The following is a 20074-nucleotide window of genomic DNA, read 5'->3' on the forward strand; positions in this document are numbered from 1 at the left end:
CCAGCATCACCTTACAAGATATATAATGGCATCCATACACATAATATAAGCAAGAAAGAATTAATGAACAATGTAGATGTCTCCAACTAGTTGGGAACAAAAGTTGGGACTGTAAAATATGAAACATCCAATGATTCATACAAATAAAATCCCTCATTTAGCAGATACTCACAAAGATTGCTTGATGAAGCCCCAAATTGGTGAAGGCATCAAGATTCAAGGATTCAATTTAACTAAATCACACATTTCTAATAAGAGGGCAGATTTTGCAACAACAACAGCAAGGTTGCACCTTTGTAACAGGAGAGATCAAGATTCTGATCACAGAAATAATCTCTCTATATTTGGTGGTAAGACCATATTTAGTGGTAAGACTAGGCATGTTAACCTTATGATCCTTATCATGGCTGCATTGGCGTCGGCATCCTACACACGTACGTCCACACATCTCTAATGCAAACTTGAGGAAACAATCACATTAGATAAGAACAAAAACTGCAAATAAAGAAACAATCGCATTAAATAAGAACATCAACACCTAAATTTGTTCATGAAGCCCTAAATTTGTTTCTTTTCTTTGCCTTAAGAAAGAACACATCATGATATTGCGACACAGCTTGAATTTTTTAAACGAATCTAAATTTGTTGATGAAGCCCCAAATTTAATAGTGACACTCTGTAGCACAATTAAGTAGCAAATTGAGCGCATCAAGCTATTCAATTAATAATGTCATTTTAACCATCATGTTGTTATTCAATGAATAATGTCTTCATCGATCTCTCTATATCTTCGTAGTTCAAGTTTATAATCAATTTTCACTTAGGCTCTCATCAACTAGGATAATATAATCAATAAATAACATTTACTGGAGAGGTTTATTATGTAAATGACTAGTAAGTTTATCCATTATTAATATGAAAAGATAAGAACTTAATGAGAATCCTTAATGTAATCCTATATTAATAATAAATTCACTAGACACACTTTCTATAGTTCTAATACCAGTAGTTATATTATTATACATATCTTTAATAATATCAATATAATTAGTGAATATACCTTTCTTTTCTAAAACTTACCACAGTAAATCTCTAAGAACCCTATCACAGGCTTTCTATAAGTCAATAAAGCCCAATGTTCATCATACCGTAGCATATCATTCCATACGAGTAGTACATACCGGTCTGACAGGGGATCGATACGGGCAATATATCGGCATTTCCCTATGTACCATGTGTTGGTACACTCGATACAAGTTGGTATGGCTCGATATGTATTGTACTGATAACTAATCGATACATCGATACAGACTAGTAAGGCGAACCATGATAAAGCCCATATGCAAATTTTTTTTTTCTCTCTATACTTTTTCATTAATTGTTTTAATAAATAAATAGTTTTTATGTTTGATCTTTCGAGCATAAAATCAAATTGATTTTTAAAGATATTTCTTTTAAGTCTTATCATATTTTCGATAACTCTTTACTAAAATTTTATAATATAGCTCATGATTTTAATTTCTCTGTAAGCATATTGTTATTGTTGAAAAAAAAGGGTTCTGATGTCACATATGTTACTACCAAGTCTATAAGCATTTCATAGCCAAAAAAACTATCTACGGTGCTCCAAAGAAATAGATGGATTGAAGGTAAACATGATTCCATTTAATATCAAAATGAAACCATCTTTTTTCTAAAGCTAACAACAACACCCAAGATTTCACACTAAAATAGATTTACAAAGATGAGAAACGATATTTTTTTCTTACAACACAGATGAGAAACGTTAACGAAAGAGAAGCGAAAAGTCTCTTCCATGATTCATCATCATCGTCTTCATCTCTTCTCCCACATGCAGTAGTCATTGCCAGAGGCAACGATGTGGAAGTTGGAAGGAACGAGATTCCCCACGTCGTATCTCGAGCCTAGCTTTGTCAATATCTTCCCATCAATCATTGCCATGTAGAGGTCAGCATCAGAGGCCAGTTCTGATCGTATGCTGGCTTCCCATCGTTTCCGTAAGCTAATGAACTCCAGATCTCAGCCTCCACGAAGTTTGGCTGCGTCTGTTCGACGTAGATCTTGGCGATGCTTGAGGAGTAACCCTTGGCAAAGTCGAGCCTCCACTCGTCGAAGCCGATGTCAGTCTTGAGCCAGTTCAGCCAGTCCGTGAGCTCACGCTGGACCTGCGTGTTGAGGTGGTCGATGTCGGGAGCCGCCGCGAAGCCCTCGTCGGTGTTGAGGTTGCCGGTGCCGTCGGAGTATTGTGTGTCGTCCCTACAGATCATGTGTGGACCCCAATCGAGGCGGGCATCATCGGTTCCGCCTTCGAAGATGCACCATATGCCTCTCCCGTCTTGCTTGTCTGCGCAATGATGGTTGATGACGATGTCAGCCACGCATTTGACTCCCTTGTCGTGGAAAGCGCCGATCAACGCTTTCCAAGTATGGGAATCAGGATGAGTTGAAGGCGCTGATCGACGCTTTCCACGACAAGGTAGTCAAATGCGTGGCCGACATCGTCATCAACCATCGTTGCGCAGACAAGCAAGACGGGAGAGGCATATGGTGCACCTTCGAAGGCGGAACCGATGATGCCCGCCTCGATTGGGGTCCACACATGATCTGTAGGGTCGATGTCGGGAGCCGTCGCGAAGCCCTCGCCGGTGTTGAGGTTGCCGGTGCCGTCGGAGTACTGTGTGTCGTCCCTATAGATCATGTGTGGACCCCAATCGAGGCGGGCATCATCGGTTCCGCCTTCGAAGATGCACCATATGCCTCTCCCGTCTTGCTTGTCTGCGCAACGATGGTTGATGACGATGTCGGCCACGCATTTGACTCCCTTGTCGTGGAAAGCACCGAACAGCGTCTTCAACTCATCCTGATTCCCATACTTGGAAGCACCCAAGTCGTAGAGCCGGCCCGGCATGTAACCTGAGAGGAGAAGTGTCACAGAATAGTTTAGACCAAGGCCGACTCGATCAACATGTGAGAGTGATCACGACGGCAAATACGAATCACGGAACGACCTTGAACGCCGACAGAGTGCGAGGGCGGAGGCAGCCAGACATGGGTGACTCCAGCGTTGGCTATATCAGAGACTTTGTCTTTCAAGAAGTTATACCAGCCGCCTTGCTGCCTCCACGACTCCCAGTTGAAGCCCTGCAACGTATTCGTTTCTCTTACTGTAAACGCGATGAAGGACGAAGGAAAGAAATGGATCTGTTTATCTCTACCTGGAAGAGTATCTGGGACTGAGCCAAGTTCGGAACGACAAGAAACAGAAGCAGAAACATCCAAGGACCAAGTGATTTCACTTTCAGATCTGAAAAAAAAGAGGATGCAAACGAATTATAAACAGATATCTACATGAAAAGAAACAAATTAACAAGTCACCATACACCACAAAAACATATCAAACCCTAGACATCTCGGACAACTCAAGCACACGCAATGCATCTCTCAAACGAGAAACATCCTCGTATGATGATCTTTGATTGTTTCCCCAAACAAGCTAAATATTTCACAGAAAACCTAATTTAGGATAATGACACAAGTATGAAGACCAACTAATCGTTAAAAGTTGTGTTTAGATCCCCAAACAAGCTAAATATTTCACAGAAACCCTATTCACTGCCTCAGCCCCCCTAAAACGTTTAAAGTTGTGTTTAGATCCGACCCGACTTGCTAGCGAGTCTGTCTGTATACTCGACCCATAATTCTGCCAGTCAAATTAAACGGTTCGGATCATTTCATTCGATGGTTACGGATCGAGATCGACAGGCCCAGTAGACATGAGCTGATCCGCTCTTCTGTTTAGATCTAGCTAAATGCACAATTAAAAGAAACGCTCTTAACTATATCTCTTTTAAGCTTCTCCTCCTCTTTCTCGTTCTAGTCAACAACCACACCACCGACGTTCCACTTCCATACATTTGATGGGAACATCGAGTTCCTCCTACTCCTCGTTCGACTCAGTTCTTCGATGATTGCCTCCAAAACCAGCTTGGTTTCATGGGTCAACGGGCTGGGTGGCGCCCGTTCCCTCCACTTTGATGTGATTATTTTGTGCTCCTCTCAGATGTTGTTACATGCACGTTTCTCCTATCCATTTCCATGGTTTCATGACAAAATAATATGTGCAGTCGAGCATCATTGCTGACAACTCCTTTTCATCTTGACTGGGAAATTGGGTCTGAGACAAATTAAGTTGTGTATATACGATGAAGCATGAGTTGTAAGAGAGAGGTATAGATAAGATTCATAATGTTTGAGTGTTGGTGCAGTCAATAATGGAGAAATCGAACATGATATTGAGATGCATTATTACTTTGATCATTGGCGTCGATGAGGCCATCTGAGAGGAGACATAAACCATGTTATTTAATCCCTCCCCTTTTTTCTCTCAAGTCAAACGATTAGTATATTGCATGGTGTCAATCAACCTTATGCATGCATGCATGGTTGAGTAGTAGTACGTACTTACGGAAAGCTTCCCTTTTGATTCGTTAATGAAGATTATTAGTGTTAGCTTATTCCAACAATACACTAACATCTCCTCTTAAAATAATTTCGAATAAATGCAAATTCTTCGCAATAATCAGAGTATTTCCTTTTTTTTGGTTTACAATTGGTATGATTAATCATAGTCTCTTCTTTTGAGTGTTAGAATTGAATGCATGCATCTGAAAGTGAAAGTCAAATGAGTGTTAGAATTGAATGCATGCATCTGAAAGCCAAATTTCAAATGCATGCATGCATGCATCTCTACGTGACGTAAAGATATGAGTTATTTTTCTTTTGGTCGACACTAGAGATGATTTGTGGGCCAAAAATCCACAACTATTTGCATCACACAGTAACATTGATAAGATATGAATTGCTCGTAGTCATTTCTTGCTTTACAAATGATTCCACTCCATGTGCATCACATGCATATCCCAGTCCTCACCCGAGTCACTCCAGATCGATTCTCGACTGGCGACTCGCCGACCCAATCCTCGCCCAAGTCACTCCAGATCAATTACCGACTAATAACTCGCCGGTCAATTCCTTACCCGTGTCGCTTCAGATTTATTCATGACTCACATCTCGGCCACATCCGACGCCCGAGTCACATCTTTGCTAGCCCCTTGCCCGAGCCGCTCCAGCTCGGTCTCCGACTTGCAACTCGTCGTCCGTAACTCCGAGTCGCGCCAAACCAATTACACGACCTACGGCACGACGACCTCTCCTCGTTCGGCCTGATCGCTCGATCAGCAGTCTCGACCCTTCTCAAGGCGCGGGGCACTGCCCCTCTAGACCGCCCCACAACGAGCCGACCTCGGTCCCACTCGCAACACAATCGTAACATTCTGACCCAGACACGCTTCCCGGCCCTTTGAGGACCCCACGGCGCGCCTTGACGGAGGGAGGAAGAAGTGATAAGATATATTTTGCCCCCCGGACACGTCACAGGTATTTACCGGGACGGCACCATCCCCACACGCCAAGACAGAATCTGAATCGAGGCACTGTTTGGTGCGTCCATCACGCCAACCATGGACGCCAACCCGTGTACGATCGACCCCCTTGCAGCAGTATAAAAACCTCGGGCCGTCGTTTGCCATAAGAACCATACCTCTTCATGTGAGATCAAGCAATCACTCGTCGTTTTGGGTCAAAACCCACCCCTGGGTATGCTTTAGATGGCAAGCCAATCATCATCATTCAATCTTGAACAAAGGTTTTTCTCGGTAGAGATGAGGTTAATGGAACTTAGACAGTCACGATAGGATCCTGTTGGCACTGCTACAGTGGATTAACGTGAAACAGCAACAGGGTTCGTGGAGTTCAGATGAAGCATACCAGGGAAGGATCTCCGGAGACGGTCGGAGAAGGGGGATGAAGGCAAGAGCGCCGTCGCCATGGATCCTCTCTGTTCCTCCTCCTCAGAAGCTTCCTTGGCAGGCCGGCCGAACCCAACACAAGACGGCGAATGCGGTGCGGTAGGGCTCCTCAGGAAGCAAGAAATCGTTCCCTATTGAGCTGCGTGCGTGACATCAACTTGATTTGGGCGGATTCAGGAAGTCAGCTCCGCATGTGTGAAAGGCTTCCGAAGCGGCAAGGAAGCTGCAGAAGTGCGAGGCACGAGCCGCAGCCCGACGCCGTATCTATCGCAATTAAATGCACGGCGACATCCTACCCGACTCAATTCAACGCGAACCTTGGCGGTTAATTGCAAATGGTTCAACATAGATTTAACTGCTTCTTTAAAAAATTCTAATCATATACACGTCATCATTGGTACCCGAATTTGAACCAAGAAGGGGGAAGATAATTACACCAAAGTCGAAGAGATCAGAGAAGAAGAGGCCGTTCTTGGGGTGCTGCAGCCGCGGCTCCATGGCGGGGTGGCGAGGGGAGCGATGTCGGGGCGGAACCCTAGGCGTTCCTCCGTGAATTAAGAAGCGGCAGAGACGAGAGGAAAGGGCGGAAGTAGTGAAGGACGGGGAGAAAGGGCGGAGCGATGGGGGTCCGATTTGGTTAAATTAACGCCTTAAGTTTGAGCCGGGTTTGGTTCGGGCTGAGTAGCGGGATTTAATTGACCGGGTTCGACGTCATCAACAGAGGAGAAGACCGGTCCGGTTCACGACCACAAACCCCTGGACGCCAATGGGAAAGCTTCCTCCGGCATCATCATCAGGCAAATGGAGTTTCACATGGCACAGTGTTTCACTCTCTTAGTGCTGAGGCTGAGGCTGAGGCTGAGGCATCCTTCTCTCATGGCATCCCTTCGAAGTAATCATGTAGCTAATGCCACCCTACAGACTTAGCATGATCTCTCATTCCACTGAGGAGCAAATGAGACCTCAGCTAAGATGCCAAAACCTTGATTGACTGAGAATACAGATGGTGTTGGTATAGAAGACATGTCCAAAGAGCAAGAATCAAGTTGGTTTTTTAGAACTTGGGAACAAGTTCTGATGACAAAGTGATATGAGACTATGGCAGACATGTCCAAAGAAAATGAATGGGCTTACCTTAATGTTCCCTTCGCTCCCTGATCAAGTAAACATCAACCAGTTCTCGACTTCGTTGATGTTTAAGATTTAGAAGGAAGACGAGGCCGAGAGAGATTAATATGCGGATGATATGGAAATAGAAGAAGGTCAGACTTACTGAGTTGTGACCAGAAGGCAGTCAAATATCTGGTTCACAGTTGGAACAAGAGCATTGAAATAGTTGTAAGAGTACTTCTACAAGTGAATTCTACACATCTGCCGCATCCTGAGATCCCATGGCATGAAGTCTATTTTGCGACCACGGACTCAAGCACATTTAAGAGCTTTGGCATGGTGGTGGATGTGATCGTCGATGAAGGTCGAAATGAAGTAGTAGGAATGGTCATAGCCAGGTTGCATCCGAAGCACCAGCGGGGCATTTGCACCCTTGCAGGCATCCTCGAAGTTGTGGGGCAACAGCTGATCGTGAAGGAACTTGTCATCCTCTCCCTGTCCAGCAAAGCATAGTTTTCGGTCATTGGTCTAAGACATACAATATGACCGATGGCATAGTCTATAAGCTTCCGAGAATTTGTTATCAAGGTTTGAGATCACTATCTTCTAGATAGAATCATGTTCCAAGAGTTGACAGCAGTTGATTACTGGCAATTACATGTTCTAATTACATTAACGATCTGAACACATATTTACTGTAAACATATTAATCATGAATACCTGTACAACTCAATAGAAAAAGAAAAGCAACAATTGGTACAGATAGCAAACACTCAAAAACAATCAAAATACTATAAATACCTGGTCAATTAATATAGGAGTCGAAATTTTGCTGCACTTTTCAATTAACAAGGTGGCATCATATTCCTGAGAGGAATTAGAAAGGCGCTTAAAACCCGAAATCAGAAAAAGAAGGAATACACTGTTAACATTCTCAAAGTTATAAAATCAACCGAGGGGTCTATTGCAGGGATCTCACCTGCCAGTCAGATTTATCGCTGCCCAAATAGTTTGAAAAGGCCTTCTGGCCCCATGGGCAGTTTGTGGGATTGGTGATAGGTGCAAAAGCAGAAACTGCCTGAACAAAGTATCAAATAATGAGAATGATGAATGTTGAAAAATCAAATCAAGTATTCTACTTATTCTTGAGTTGAGTATCAAGTCCACAGAATACCTTATATTTTTCAAGGTTTTTCAAGTAAATGGTCAGCGCACCATGGCCACCCATTGAATGCCCAGAAATTGATGCCCTTGATGTATCAAGTTGTTCAAAATTTTCACTGAGGACTTTTGGTAGCTCCTTAACGACATAGTCATACATACGCCAATTTTTCCACTTCTCTTCCTTAGCATTTAGATAAAATCCAGCACCTAACAATGGAATGAAATATAAGGCACACAAAAATCGATAAATATACTTGTTTCAGAATGTTTGTGTAGTAATTGTTACTCGGTGAGAAATTGAGCAAATACTAAGCATTTCTCAATATCAACCCGTGTCTTACTGAAAGTTCAGTGTTCCAGTATACCAAGGAAGCATAAATTTTCCTTATTTATCAAACATATGATTGCAGTAAGTTCCAAAGTTTATGTCAGGATTTGAAGTTTCAACTGGTACCCACTGAGGTTGAAATGTATAAAAATTCAAGGAAATATTGCCCCCAAGGAGTTAAATAGATATCTTAACCAAGGTCCGCAATACCGTACCGTACCGTACCATACCAGAGTTTCGACCTGGGCTCGCTACAGTGTCTGCTACAGTGCTGCTACAGTGCCGGACCGGTAACAGGCGGTCCGCGTACCGGAAGCCTGTCGGACCGGTACGTACCACCCATACCGGGCGGTACAATCCGGTACTGCAGACCATGGTTAAAATATACAAAGGCAACAGTAAAGTGTGACAGTCGATGATAGATCAGAAGAAAAAATATATGAGAAAGTAGTAAATTCATTTATGTCTCGTAGAATAGTCAATGAATGATTGCATTTGTTAAAATTTTTTACAATTATAGGTAAAAGCAATTGCCTGAAAATAATAGAAAAACTTCAGAAAAGGTTTTAAACATATCCAAGGAAGACATATAATGTATGGGAAAGAAATCAAGTAAGTTAACTCGCATTGCAATTGTAACAAGAAGGATAGAATCACATTATAATTGCAAGGAGAGAGATGATGATCAAATATGACTTTATTGGAAACAATAAGCGAAGCTAATAACATTGCCCACAACAGAGCTCAACATGAAACATCCATGAAGCAAACAGTTAATGGTTGGAAAATCAGAAAGGATTGTTCCTTGCCATTGTAAATTTGTGATGTAATATTAAAAGAATCTCCTATAAATAAACAACAATTACTTATGAGCAAATGTATCATCTTTGCAAGTTTTTCTCAGTTTTACTGATACTAACATATTCATTGAATAGGCTAAAATTTCCATGTTTTATTAAATGAGAAAAAATGTTCAAACCTGTTCCAGCGTCCATACCAAATGAGGCTGAAATTTTGTTTTAAATGAGGCAGGTTCAACCTATGAAAGATAAGCACCTCAGCAATTATAAACCACAAACATCCACAGAAGAACAAAGAATCTGTATAATAATAAATTAAATCTTATAGTGGCAATAATCACTTCATATATGAATAAAATGATTTTTTCAACATGTCAAACTAGGCAAATGCTGTTTGAGGAAACTGTATATTGAACTGCAATCTGACACCATATGCTGGTGTAGTCTCTTTAAGATCCCTATGATATCCTTTTCACATATTGACTGCAAATATAAGAAATGCATTTCAGAAAATTGTTATATTTTATCTGCAACAGCTACTCCTCTTGGTTTCATACATGTAGCACATCACTTTTATCCCATCTCATGTCTTGTGCAGTATGATAATGAGAATCACACAACATGGGCTAATCTTTTAGTATACAGGTTAGTTCTAAGAAACAACCAAATTGGTGCAACAAATAAGTTCAAATATTTTATTATCCTAACTAGGTGGCCATCTAATAAATAGGAGGATACAGATGCCACCAGATGCATAATTTTACTTTAAAACTTGAAATAAATCATATGTTTGCAAAAGCTTGTGCTTTAAAGCAAAAGCAGTAAGGGACTAGCCTACCAATCAATTTCATAAATCCTTTCTTACCATGTACATCAATTAAGTTCACCACCAAGAATCCTAAAGCCATATTGTCCTCTCTCAATGGGCACAGAAATAGCTAGTGTATTAAAACATAAAAATAGTTTCTACCTTTTAACAGATTTATCTCCAAGTTTCTAACTCCTTTGTTATCATAAAAACAGTCTTGATTGCTGCAGTCCCAGCTTCATCCTGTGATCATTTATAAGGAAAATAAGTAATTTGAAGTTTGAACATGTATCTTATTGCTTGGCCCTCAAAATAAAAACACAAATCGTTTTACAGTATCATTGAGCATAATTAGCATACTTGGCTTGACTCTTTTCCGATCCAGAAGTGAATGTCATAAAGGTAGGTGCCACCTTTGCCAGTTGTCTGAAACAAGCAACTCACCACATAAAAAATATGAAACAGATAGCAGCAATCAAGGTGTAGAGTCGTCAAGCACATTTGTAGTTAGCCATTATGGATGATTCTTGAGAGATCAGAGCTAAAACAACTTCACTTCTGAAATACACCAAGTTTTCATTGTCGAGCAACATTTCAATTTATTTAAAAGACTGCATTTTTATACACCATGTGAAGACATCTAATGCAGTTTTAAAAAGAGAGCTAAAACATCAAATAATTCCACACTTCTGATTTAGCTTGAAAATTGCCAAACAAAGTAGACGAGATGATGAATTAAACATAACAAAGAGAACAACTATTGACAAGACCTGATAGACCTGCTCGCACATTAATTTGGAAAGGACAGGTCTCAACCAAATGGTTCTAATTGCTTAAGTTATTAGTAGTAAGCCCAACCAGTCATAGTAACCACAAGAAGAACCAACATCACTGAACCATTAGGGTGTTACAATCTTCCCAACTCAAGATATAATACCCTTGTCAATGCCCAACAAATTCATATCTAACACAGAATTCATTATTTTTCAAAATATACCATCTCGTAGCACAAAATAAGCCATCTCAATACATGGTGACCCACATGAAAAGGCTCATGGAGTTGTGATACTAATGATCCAACAAACTATACCGACAATTACATAATCATACTTAATTTCAAATCCTTTTTCCCAGATGAACAATGCAATATGAGAAATAGGTCACATCCTTGTGACTGTCTCATAGTTAATCACCTTCACAATTAATGGTCACAAAATAACCTTACAAACAAGAACCAGCATGTATCTCTTCAAAGATCATTATGATTAATTAAAGACTTTATTTTCCACCAAGAAATAACAACAATCCATCATCATATCCCAAACTAGTGGACTAACTTCCCATCAGCATCACACATAGTTGAAGCCCATACGATCCTAAATCAGGGTTCCCAACCATCATAAGGGCCCAAATTGGTGCACCCTTCTACAGATTGGTGCACCCTGCTCCTGGTCAATTCAAAAAATTCAGCTAAAAAAAGCCTATATATATTGATATGAGCTTGGTCCTGGTTGGTAAACAGTATCTCAGTCAAAGAATGATTCCTATGGATTAGCACAAGGGAGGACTCTTTAGCTTTGAAAAGTAGTAGACAACTCAATCCCAGTTGGAATAAGAGTGGAGCAATCCTTACTCAAACTGTTACAGTCGATTCAGGCAAGGAGAACACTGATCAAGGCTCTTCACTCAAACCTAGTGGTAGTAGATTTAGACTTTATCTTTCTATTCTTATTGTATATAATTTCATCAATTTTCTTTGTAGCTATATTAGAATGTAGAGTCCTGATTTGAGTTTATTCGATGTATAAATCAAATATGATTATAAAATAGGTTAGACAAATCCAGCCATGAGCCATATTTGAAGAGTCCCAGAGGACTCTATTTTCAATGTTGGTTGATGACAAAGTTTTCTCCCATACAACCTCTTAGTGAACATATATCAGAGGACGTAAACCAAGAGATCATGCTTGGTTGTTATTTTCCCTTTTATGCAACAAAGTTAATTTAGTTTGATGGTGATCTCTGTTTCTTCCTTCTTTTTCTTCGTTCTCCCCTTGGAGGCATATTCTCCTCTTTAAATTGGATAATTCCCAGATAGGAGAGTCATTTCCTATCAAAATCATGCCAATAAACCTATCCAAACAAAAAAACAAAAAAAAAAAGATAACAGAATTTTTTTGTTCGGTTGAAACTTAAAAATTTCTTTTTGAGATAAAATAATTTCCAAGTTAACAAATTAAAAAAAAAACTTAACAGTGCTCTATATTAAAAAATTATTTACAAATGTAATTAAAATATTAACACCGAATTGACTCTATTTTACGAACTAAAAATAATGATCTATGATAATATAAATTCTTTAGTTGAAAAGTTCAAATTAGCAGTCAGAAAATACGAGTGAATTTTGTATAAGTTCTAGAAACCGTAACTTGTACATGTGAAGAACAAAGCAACAGTTCTCAGGCAAAGAAAGAAAAATAATGAGAAGATAACAAAAATTACCTGTAAAATTATGTATGAATCTCCAGAGTAGAATTTACCATAATCAGACTTTGGTATAGGCACTGGTTGAAAGTTCTCAATACGCCATATTTCTGTTCCTCTATGCTATGTGGTGTTAAGTAAATGCTCACATTAAAAAAACAAAAGATACTACAAAGAAAAACAATTTGAAGAGTAAAAGAACAGCTAAAAAATTTGGGCAACCAATAGTGACAATAACTTGCCCACATGGTGCATTTTATAACATTTCTTATAAGGATACACTTTGTGTCCAACTCCCTGAAACGCAGGATCAACATATTTTGTAGAACTAGACATTGTATGCTGAAAGATTTTATACTACGACAATGGAACAAGACGTCTTCACAATTTCAGAATGTGCTCAGAACACTGAATAATTGAAAAAAGCTGCACTCAGCAGAAGAAAATAACATAATCAATAATCATCTAGAACTAATATGTACTGTGGCCAACTCATCTACAGGTTTTACCATAAAAATTAAACAACAGGTTGCTGGTCAACACAAGTCAGCTGTGCAGTAAGCGAATCATTAAACCACCAAATTATATAAAATAGCATTTCTATAACTTTTCTCAAGCAGGACGGATAAATGTACATGTGGGAACACGATATTTTTTTCTTACAACACACATGAGAAACGTTAACGAAAGAAAAGCGAAAAGTGTCTTCCATGATTCATCATCATCGTCTTCATCTCTTCTCCCACACGCAGTAGTCATTGCCAGAGGCAACGACGTGGAAGTTGGAAGGAACGAGATTCCCCACGTCGTATCTTGAGCCTAGCTTTGTCAATATCTTCCCATCGATCATTGCCATGTAGAGGTCAGCATCAGAGGCCAGAATGTTGAGAGCGCTACCCGAATGAATTCCATTTCGTGTTCTGGTTTCAGCCAACCGAGTTGTTATTTTGTGCTCCTCTCAGATGTTGTTACATGCACGTTTCTCCTGTGCCTTTCCATGGTTTCATGATAAAATAATATATGCAGTCGAGTATCTTTGCTGACAACTCCTTTTCATCTTGTGATTTGTCCGCCCCAACCTATTGATTCTGAGATGAGTACTTTCTTTAGAGAAATAGAGAAGATTGACTGGGAAATTGGGTCTGAGACAAATTAAGTTGTGTATATACGATGAAGCATGAGTTGTAAGAGAGAGGTATAGATAAGATTCATAATGTTTGAGTTTTGGTGCAGTCAATAATGGAGAAATCGAACGTGATATTGAGATGCATTATTACTTTGATCATCGGCGTCGATGAGGAGGCCATATGCGAGGAGACATAAACCATGTTATTTAATCCCTCCCCTTTTTTCTCTCAAGTCAAACGATTAGTATATTGCATGGTGTCAATAAACCTTATGCATGCATGCATGGTTGAGTAGTAGTACGTACTTATGTAAAGCTTCCCTTTTGATTCGTTAACGAAGATTAGTGTTAGCTTATTCCAACAATACACTAACATCTCCTCTTAAAATAATTTCGAATATTGCCTTTTTTTTTTTTTTACAATTGGTATGATTAATCATAGTCTCTTCTTTTGAGTGTTAGAATTGAATGCATGCATCTGAAAGCCAAATTTCAAATGCATGCATGCATATTTACGTGACGTAAAGATATGAGTTATTTTTCTTTTGGTCGACACTAGAGATGATTTCAAATGCATGCATGCATGCTTCAGATTTATTCTTGACTCACATCTCGGCCACATCCGACGCCCGAGTCACGTCTCTGCTAGCCCCTTGCCCGAGCCGCTACAGCTCGGTCTCCGACTTGCAACTCGTCGTCCGTAACTCCGAGTTCTGGTTTCAGCCAACCGAGTTATCTTCTCCTTCAATCCCTAGTCGAACATGTGATCGTAGAACTGCACACACGAATATATAATCGTCAGGCTATAAAACTATTTGAATCGAATGTTAGGCAGAAGCATACTTACGATGGAAGGGCCTCCCGGATGCGTGAGTATATAAGCGTAGCCTTGCATGACCTTATCAGTAAGGAAAAGGCCACAACCTTTGCGTCGAACCGGTATCGTGGTTGTCGACGAAGGTGACAGCCTTCTCTGGCCACTACCGCATCATGATGGGCGCGGGCGCCTTCCCTTGGGGATCACGCATCCTCCACAATTTACCTTCCACGGCAACTTGTAGTATTCCCTTTGTAGTGAAATCGAAGGTCGTCGCTGGGCCTCCGACCTGCTGAACCCAATTAACCAGCCCTCGGCGGTTGCCGTTCTGATCGTATGCTGGCTTCCCATCGTTTCCGTAAGCTAATGAACTCCAGATCTCAGCCACCACGAAGTTTGGCTGTGTCTGTTCGACGTAGATCTTGGCGATGCTTGAGTAACCCTTGGCAAAGTTGAGCCTCCACCCGTCGAAGTCGATGTCAGTCTTGAGCCAGTTCAGCCAGTCCGTGAGCTCACGCTGGACCTGCGTGTTGAGGTGGTCGATGTTGGGAGCCGCCGCGAAGCCCTCGCCGGTGTCGAGGTTGCCGGTGCCGTCGGAGTACTGTGTGTCGTCCCTACAGATCATGTGTGGACACCAGTCCCAACAATACACTAACATCTCCTCTTAAAATAATTTCGAATAAATGCAAATTCTTCGCAATAATCAGAGTATTTCCTTTCTTTGGTTTACAATTAGTATAATTAATCATAGTCTCTTCTTTTGAGTGTTAGAATTGAATGCATGCATCTGAAAGCCAAATGAGTGTTAGAATTGAATGCATGCATCTGAAAGCCAAATTTCAAATGCATGCATCTGAAAGCCAAATTTCAAATGCATGCATCTCTACGTGACGTAAAGATATGAGTTATTTTTCTTTTGGTCGACACTAGATGATTTGTGGGCCAAAAATCCACAACTATTTGCATCACATAGTAACATTGATAAGATATGAATTTCTCCTAGTCATTTCTTGCTTTACAAATGATTCCTTTGGCTCTCGAGAAAAGAGGGAACCATTGGCCTCTAAATTAATAATTTGGACTACCAATTCAGGAAGGTCAGCCTTAACAAGCTAATTTTTTATGCTCTTAACTACAACATATCAAAATAGTCAGGTCAAAGTTGTGATTATTACTTGTAAGTGATGCATAAATATCATCAACAAAATAACAGCTGCAGATCGGTATACAGCTAGTGCTTCTTAGTACATGCTAGGATATAAAGATATAAAGCATGAAGTTGTACCACAATATTACTGGTAGCAAATAATTTTTATAAATACATCGCTAAAAGGAAAACAACAAATGATAAAATAACGAAGGTGTGGAACAGATCTTTCAGTCATTTGATGAGAAAAGCAATCCTGCTTCAAGTGAAAAAATTGAAAAGCTAAAAATAGCACAGCATTTTAACTATACAAGTATGTTATTCACCCTTCAATGAACTCGTACGAGGTTGCTGGCCCACTTGGATCAACTAAAACACTAAAACCATATCTCGGGGTTTCTAAAACACGGGGCTACGCTACATCGGTATGTGAAAAGCCTGGTTGATAAGCCCATCCCCAACCACTCCGCAAGAACGAAAGCGTTCCCACAATTATTCTAATATCAGCAAACAGCTAATCAGCCGAGTACTAATCGACGGCATGTTCAAGCTACGGCAATGTTTTCCTGGATACACTGCGTACCATCCAAGGGAAGTGTAAGATCCACACAGATCACAAATAACCCCGTGACGTGATCCGCCCACGCTACATCAGATGGAGGAGAAACCAACAACATACGAGAAACTAAAGTAAAACGAAGATCCGAGAATGGGAACGAGAAACAACCATAAAACCCTAGGTATCCGAAACAGAGGCAGATCAGAGAAAAATACCCATCTCTTCGGGCGTGGAGAAGTTCCTGCGGCCGGTGGGCTTGGCCTTGAACCTGCCTCTCCCCATGATCGACCGTGATCTGGCGCAAGCGATGAAGGATGGCTTCTCGGATTCTCTGGCGCTCGGTTGGCCGATCGGCGAAACCCTACTTACCTCGTCGCCCACACGCAACGACCCCTTCTCTCTCTTTCGCAAAGCTTTGATGGTTGCAATAACATAGTCAATGATCTACCTTTTTTCCCAGAAAGAAAATAAATCTCACCTTTTGGTATGATACAAGTAAAACTTCAACTATGACAGAAGAATGCGAGCAAATAGTACTTTCCCATTGAAGCCGCCTCTTGGCAGTTCCCCACATTGCCGTTGTCTTTAGGAATTTGAAGACCTTGCTATTTCAACCGATCAAGTTGCTAAAATGACAAGCAAAAGTCGCTATATAGTTCAGAAAGAGATTCAAATCTCTCCGGAGCCAAAAACCCTAAGAGAACTGTTTCCTAGGGTGCCGAATAATTGGTGTGAGATCAAATAAAACCATCCAGCGCTTCCTTCACTAATCGATCGATTTTGATCGCATGAATCGAAAACTTAACATAATTATAACAATGGACAACAAAAAAACCCTAGGCCGAGTCGGTCAACAAATCAAAGACAAGCCTTAATACGAAAAATGAATTACAGAGCTATTTAAGGTTTAAGAGAAGGCAACGTACCTCAACGTGCAAGGAGGACGAGCGGCCGGAGACCACAGGGGCGATCCCCAAAGCAAGGAGCAAGCGAGAGCAAGGGCTACGCTACGTCGGGGCTTCGGGGAAGTGGGTGTCTCCCCGTCTGGAGGATTATTTATATTGTGCGAACCGATTCGTGAGATCGGTCCGTTCAAACCGGAGCTCGGACGCATAGGTAGCCCAAATCTACTCGGATTTGGGCTCGTCAGAGACTGAGCTCGGTCTGTTCGAGTCGGTGCTCCGACCCAAAGGCAGCCCGAATCGACCGGTCTGGGATTTGGTGTCACCAGATCCTTTGGGTTCTCCTTTGGGTTCAACCGCGTCGAGTTGGTCAAATCGATCGAGCTATTTGTTTATGGTTGAACAGCGAGAGTTCTACATAATAAGGGTGTCACAAGTAGTTATTTTTGTTCTCTTCTATTTTAGCCTATCCAAAATCCGAGACGCAATGGGTGTAGGATATAAATTTATGGTATGCATGTAAGGAATAATGTCCGGAAGAAAATTCCTGGCACTGTGATACTTGTTTTTTTGATCCATCGTCAATTTAACTTGAGATAATTGATTTAACATAGTTTATATTTTGAGTATTATTGAATATGAAAGAGAGGGGTCGTTAAGTATCGAGAACCTACGTGAGAGAATAATTTTTCTGAAGGTGAAAAAGGACAAAAGATACCTCTGTCTCATATCTTATTCTTAGAAAAGATTGAAGTTTTGTTCAGAAAATTCTGTCCAACAACCAATATAGTACATATATGCAAACATCTAAATCTCATAAATATTTGTTTAGCTTGGTTTCAATTCCGAATGAGCCCACTAAAGAAAGATCCATAGACTTAAACGGTGAGGGTTACCAAAATCTTCATAAACTAAGGTTGTTTCAGAAGAGGGTCTGAATAATCCCTCAGCCATCAAAGATAACCAATATGCCGACTAATCCACGGTTTTTCCAGGAAAGAAGTATACGTCGACTAAAACGAAAGGTTTCCGAGATCTCATCGAAACGTAGATCATCCTTTCTGTATGATCGCCAAAAGAGGACCGATCGATCCATAGATCATCAAAGATCTCAATCCATAGATAACGATCCCTCGAATGAAACATGCATAGACAAGAGGGAGAGAGGTCAAGAAACCCTGCATCACAAGGGAAAACTACCGGACCTTATCGGGATCTTGTGGAAGTAGGGTTCCATCATAAAACAATCGTTCGCGATCAAAGAATCGGCAAAAGAGGAACGATAGAACCATAGATCGATCTAACGATCCTTCGAAAGAGAAATGATAAAGCTAGAAAACAACCGTTCGTCATTAAAGAATCGGGAAAAGAGGAACGATAGAACCATAGATGGATTTAATGATCCTTCGAAAGAGAAGTGATAGAGCTAGAAAATAACCATTCGCAATCAAAAACTCGACGAAAGAGAAACGATAAAACCATGGATGATACTAACGATCCTTCTAAATAGAAATGAGAGAACTAAAGGATCAAGATAAAGATCAAGAAACCTATATCCGGCGTCATCTTCTTGTCCTCGTTCCGCTCTGCTCCGGCCGAAGGGGACAGAGGAGGAAGAGAAGGATGAAACGGAGAGAGAACAGACGGGTTGGTCGGTGCGCTTCCCCTACCATCTCGTTTATTTAAGTTGAACTCATCGCGGCCACGTCGACCTGGGACCATCATGAATCTTGACATTCATTTTTAGCCATCTGATCTGGTTCATGTTCACATGATCGTGTATAAATATATATATATATATATATATATATATATTCGAAAATGCACATCGTATAATTGATGTTCAAATCAATCTGACCAAATAAGAAATAGATTTAAATAAGAAATAGAGAGCAAAGATAAACTGATCTCAATTGTTCGAAGATGAAGAAATCCAATGAGTTTATGGCCTTTGTGTCCAATGTTGGGCAGGAAGCCCACAAATAGTGGGCTAGGACAGCCCACACCCCCTCTTAATCTAACCCTAATTAACATTAGGGGGTATGGTGGCTACGTTTTAGAGGCAGAAAAAGGTTATAAAAGGGCAGCAACTTGACATCCTTGCAGCAGCAAAGAGAAAAGAAAAAGGAAGAAAAACAAGAGAAAGAAAAGGAAGAAGACAAGGACAACACATAGAGACTATTCTCAATCATCATCTCAGGTTAGATCAAATCTACAGTAGACTCTTGCTGTGATTACTTGGGGAGGTTTTAGATATTGTGAGCAGTGACGTAATCCTTGTATCCCAGTTAATCTCTTGTGATTGCTGCTAGGGTTTAGAGCAAGAGATTGAGATCTGTATATTCATTATTCTCATAGTGGATTATCTCTAGTTTGCCCCGTGGTTTTTACCCTTCTAATTGAAGGGATTGTAGTGATTTAATTTTTGTATTTGAACATGGAGGCCAATAATATTTCTCGCATGATTAGTTTGAATGTAAATAATTGGATGATATGGAAACCAAAAATGGAAGATCTCTTGTATTGCAAAGATTTGTATGGACTTTTGTAGAGGGATAGTGCAAAACCTACAACTATGACAGATGATGAGTGGAAGAGGTTAGATCGAAAAACAACTGGGTTTATTCGACAATGGCTTGATGATAGTGTCTTTCACCATGTTTCTATTGAAATTTCTGCATATTCTCTTTGGAAAAAGTTGAAAAATCTCTATGAAAGAAAAACAGCGGGCAACAAAACTTTTTTGATCATGAAACTTATGAACCTAAAATATAGAGAGGGTGCTTCTATTGCTGAGCATTTGAATGAAATACAAAGTATTACTAACCAGTTATCTTCTATGAAAATGTCTCTTGATGATGAGTTGCAGGCATTGTTACTTCTCAGTTCATTACCAGAAAGTTGGGAGACACTAGTGGTTTCCCTTAGTAATTCTGCGCCA

The 20074-nt window shown here is 40.4% G+C and overlaps 2 protein-coding genes and 1 pseudogene across 6 annotated transcripts; all 3 read right to left on the reverse strand.

The window, feature by feature from the left end:
* Nucleotides 1-1700: 1700 nt before the first annotated feature.
* Nucleotides 1701-6965, reverse strand: LOC108952833 (alpha-amylase isozyme 3D-like). 5 transcript variants are annotated; one of them, XM_065108252.1, is made up of 5 exons: nucleotides 6324-6965; nucleotides 5848-6111; nucleotides 3237-3325; nucleotides 3030-3162; nucleotides 1701-2934 (listed from the first exon to the last, which is right to left on the reverse strand). In XM_065108252.1, the coding sequence occupies exons 2-5, from the start codon at nucleotides 5906-5908 to the stop codon at nucleotides 2432-2434; spliced, it is 786 nt and encodes a 261-aa protein (XP_064964324.1). In that variant the 5' UTR covers nucleotides 5909-6111; nucleotides 6324-6965; the 3' UTR covers nucleotides 1701-2431. The 5 variants fall into 5 exon arrangements, with proteins under 5 accessions (XP_064964324.1, XP_064964323.1, XP_064964322.1 ...); XM_065108251.1 differs by having other exon boundaries at nucleotides 5848-6180; XM_065108250.1 differs by having other exon boundaries at nucleotides 5848-6205.
* A 149-nt stretch (nucleotides 6966-7114) lies between these two features.
* LOC135612234 (S-formylglutathione hydrolase-like) lies at nucleotides 7115-9500 on the reverse strand. The gene is made up of 5 exons (XM_065108265.1): nucleotides 9470-9500; nucleotides 8173-8369; nucleotides 7978-8076; nucleotides 7800-7865; nucleotides 7115-7493 (listed from the first exon to the last, which is right to left on the reverse strand). The coding sequence occupies exons 1-5, from the start codon at nucleotides 9483-9485 to the stop codon at nucleotides 7311-7313; spliced, it is 561 nt and encodes a 186-aa protein (XP_064964337.1). The 5' UTR covers nucleotides 9486-9500; the 3' UTR covers nucleotides 7115-7310.
* A 3664-nt stretch (nucleotides 9501-13164) lies between these two features.
* Nucleotides 13165-18615, reverse strand: LOC135612227 (alpha-amylase isozyme 3D-like; annotated as a pseudogene).
* Nucleotides 18616-20074: the final 1459 nt, after the last annotated feature.

This window comes from Musa acuminata, chromosome BXJ2-5 (genome assembly GCF_036884655.1).
Source record: "Musa acuminata AAA Group cultivar baxijiao chromosome BXJ2-5, Cavendish_Baxijiao_AAA, whole genome shotgun sequence".
NCBI lineage: Eukaryota > Viridiplantae > Streptophyta > Magnoliopsida > Zingiberales > Musaceae > Musa > Musa acuminata.

Coding starts and splice junctions, on each gene's coding strand:
- LOC108952833 (XM_065108252.1), bottom strand. CDS start 5,908: ATGGCGACGGCGCTCTTGCCTTCATCCCCCTTCTCCGACCGTCTCCGG. Junction 3,163..3,236: donor AGTCCCAGATACTCTTCCAG/GTAGAGATAAAC, acceptor AATACGTTGCAG/GGCTTCAACTGGGAGTCGTG. Junction 2,935..3,029: donor GCACTCTGTCGGCGTTCAAG/GTCGTTCCGTGA, acceptor TTCTCCTCTCAG/GTTACATGCCGGGCCGGCTC.
- LOC135612234 (XM_065108265.1), bottom strand. Junction 8,077..8,172: donor AAAACCTTGAAAAATATAAG/GTATTCTGTGGA, acceptor TACTTTGTTCAG/GCAGTTTCTGCTTTTGCACC. Junction 7,866..7,977: donor GCGATAAATCTGACTGGCAG/GTGAGATCCCTG, acceptor AATTCCTCTCAG/GAATATGATGCCACCTTGTT.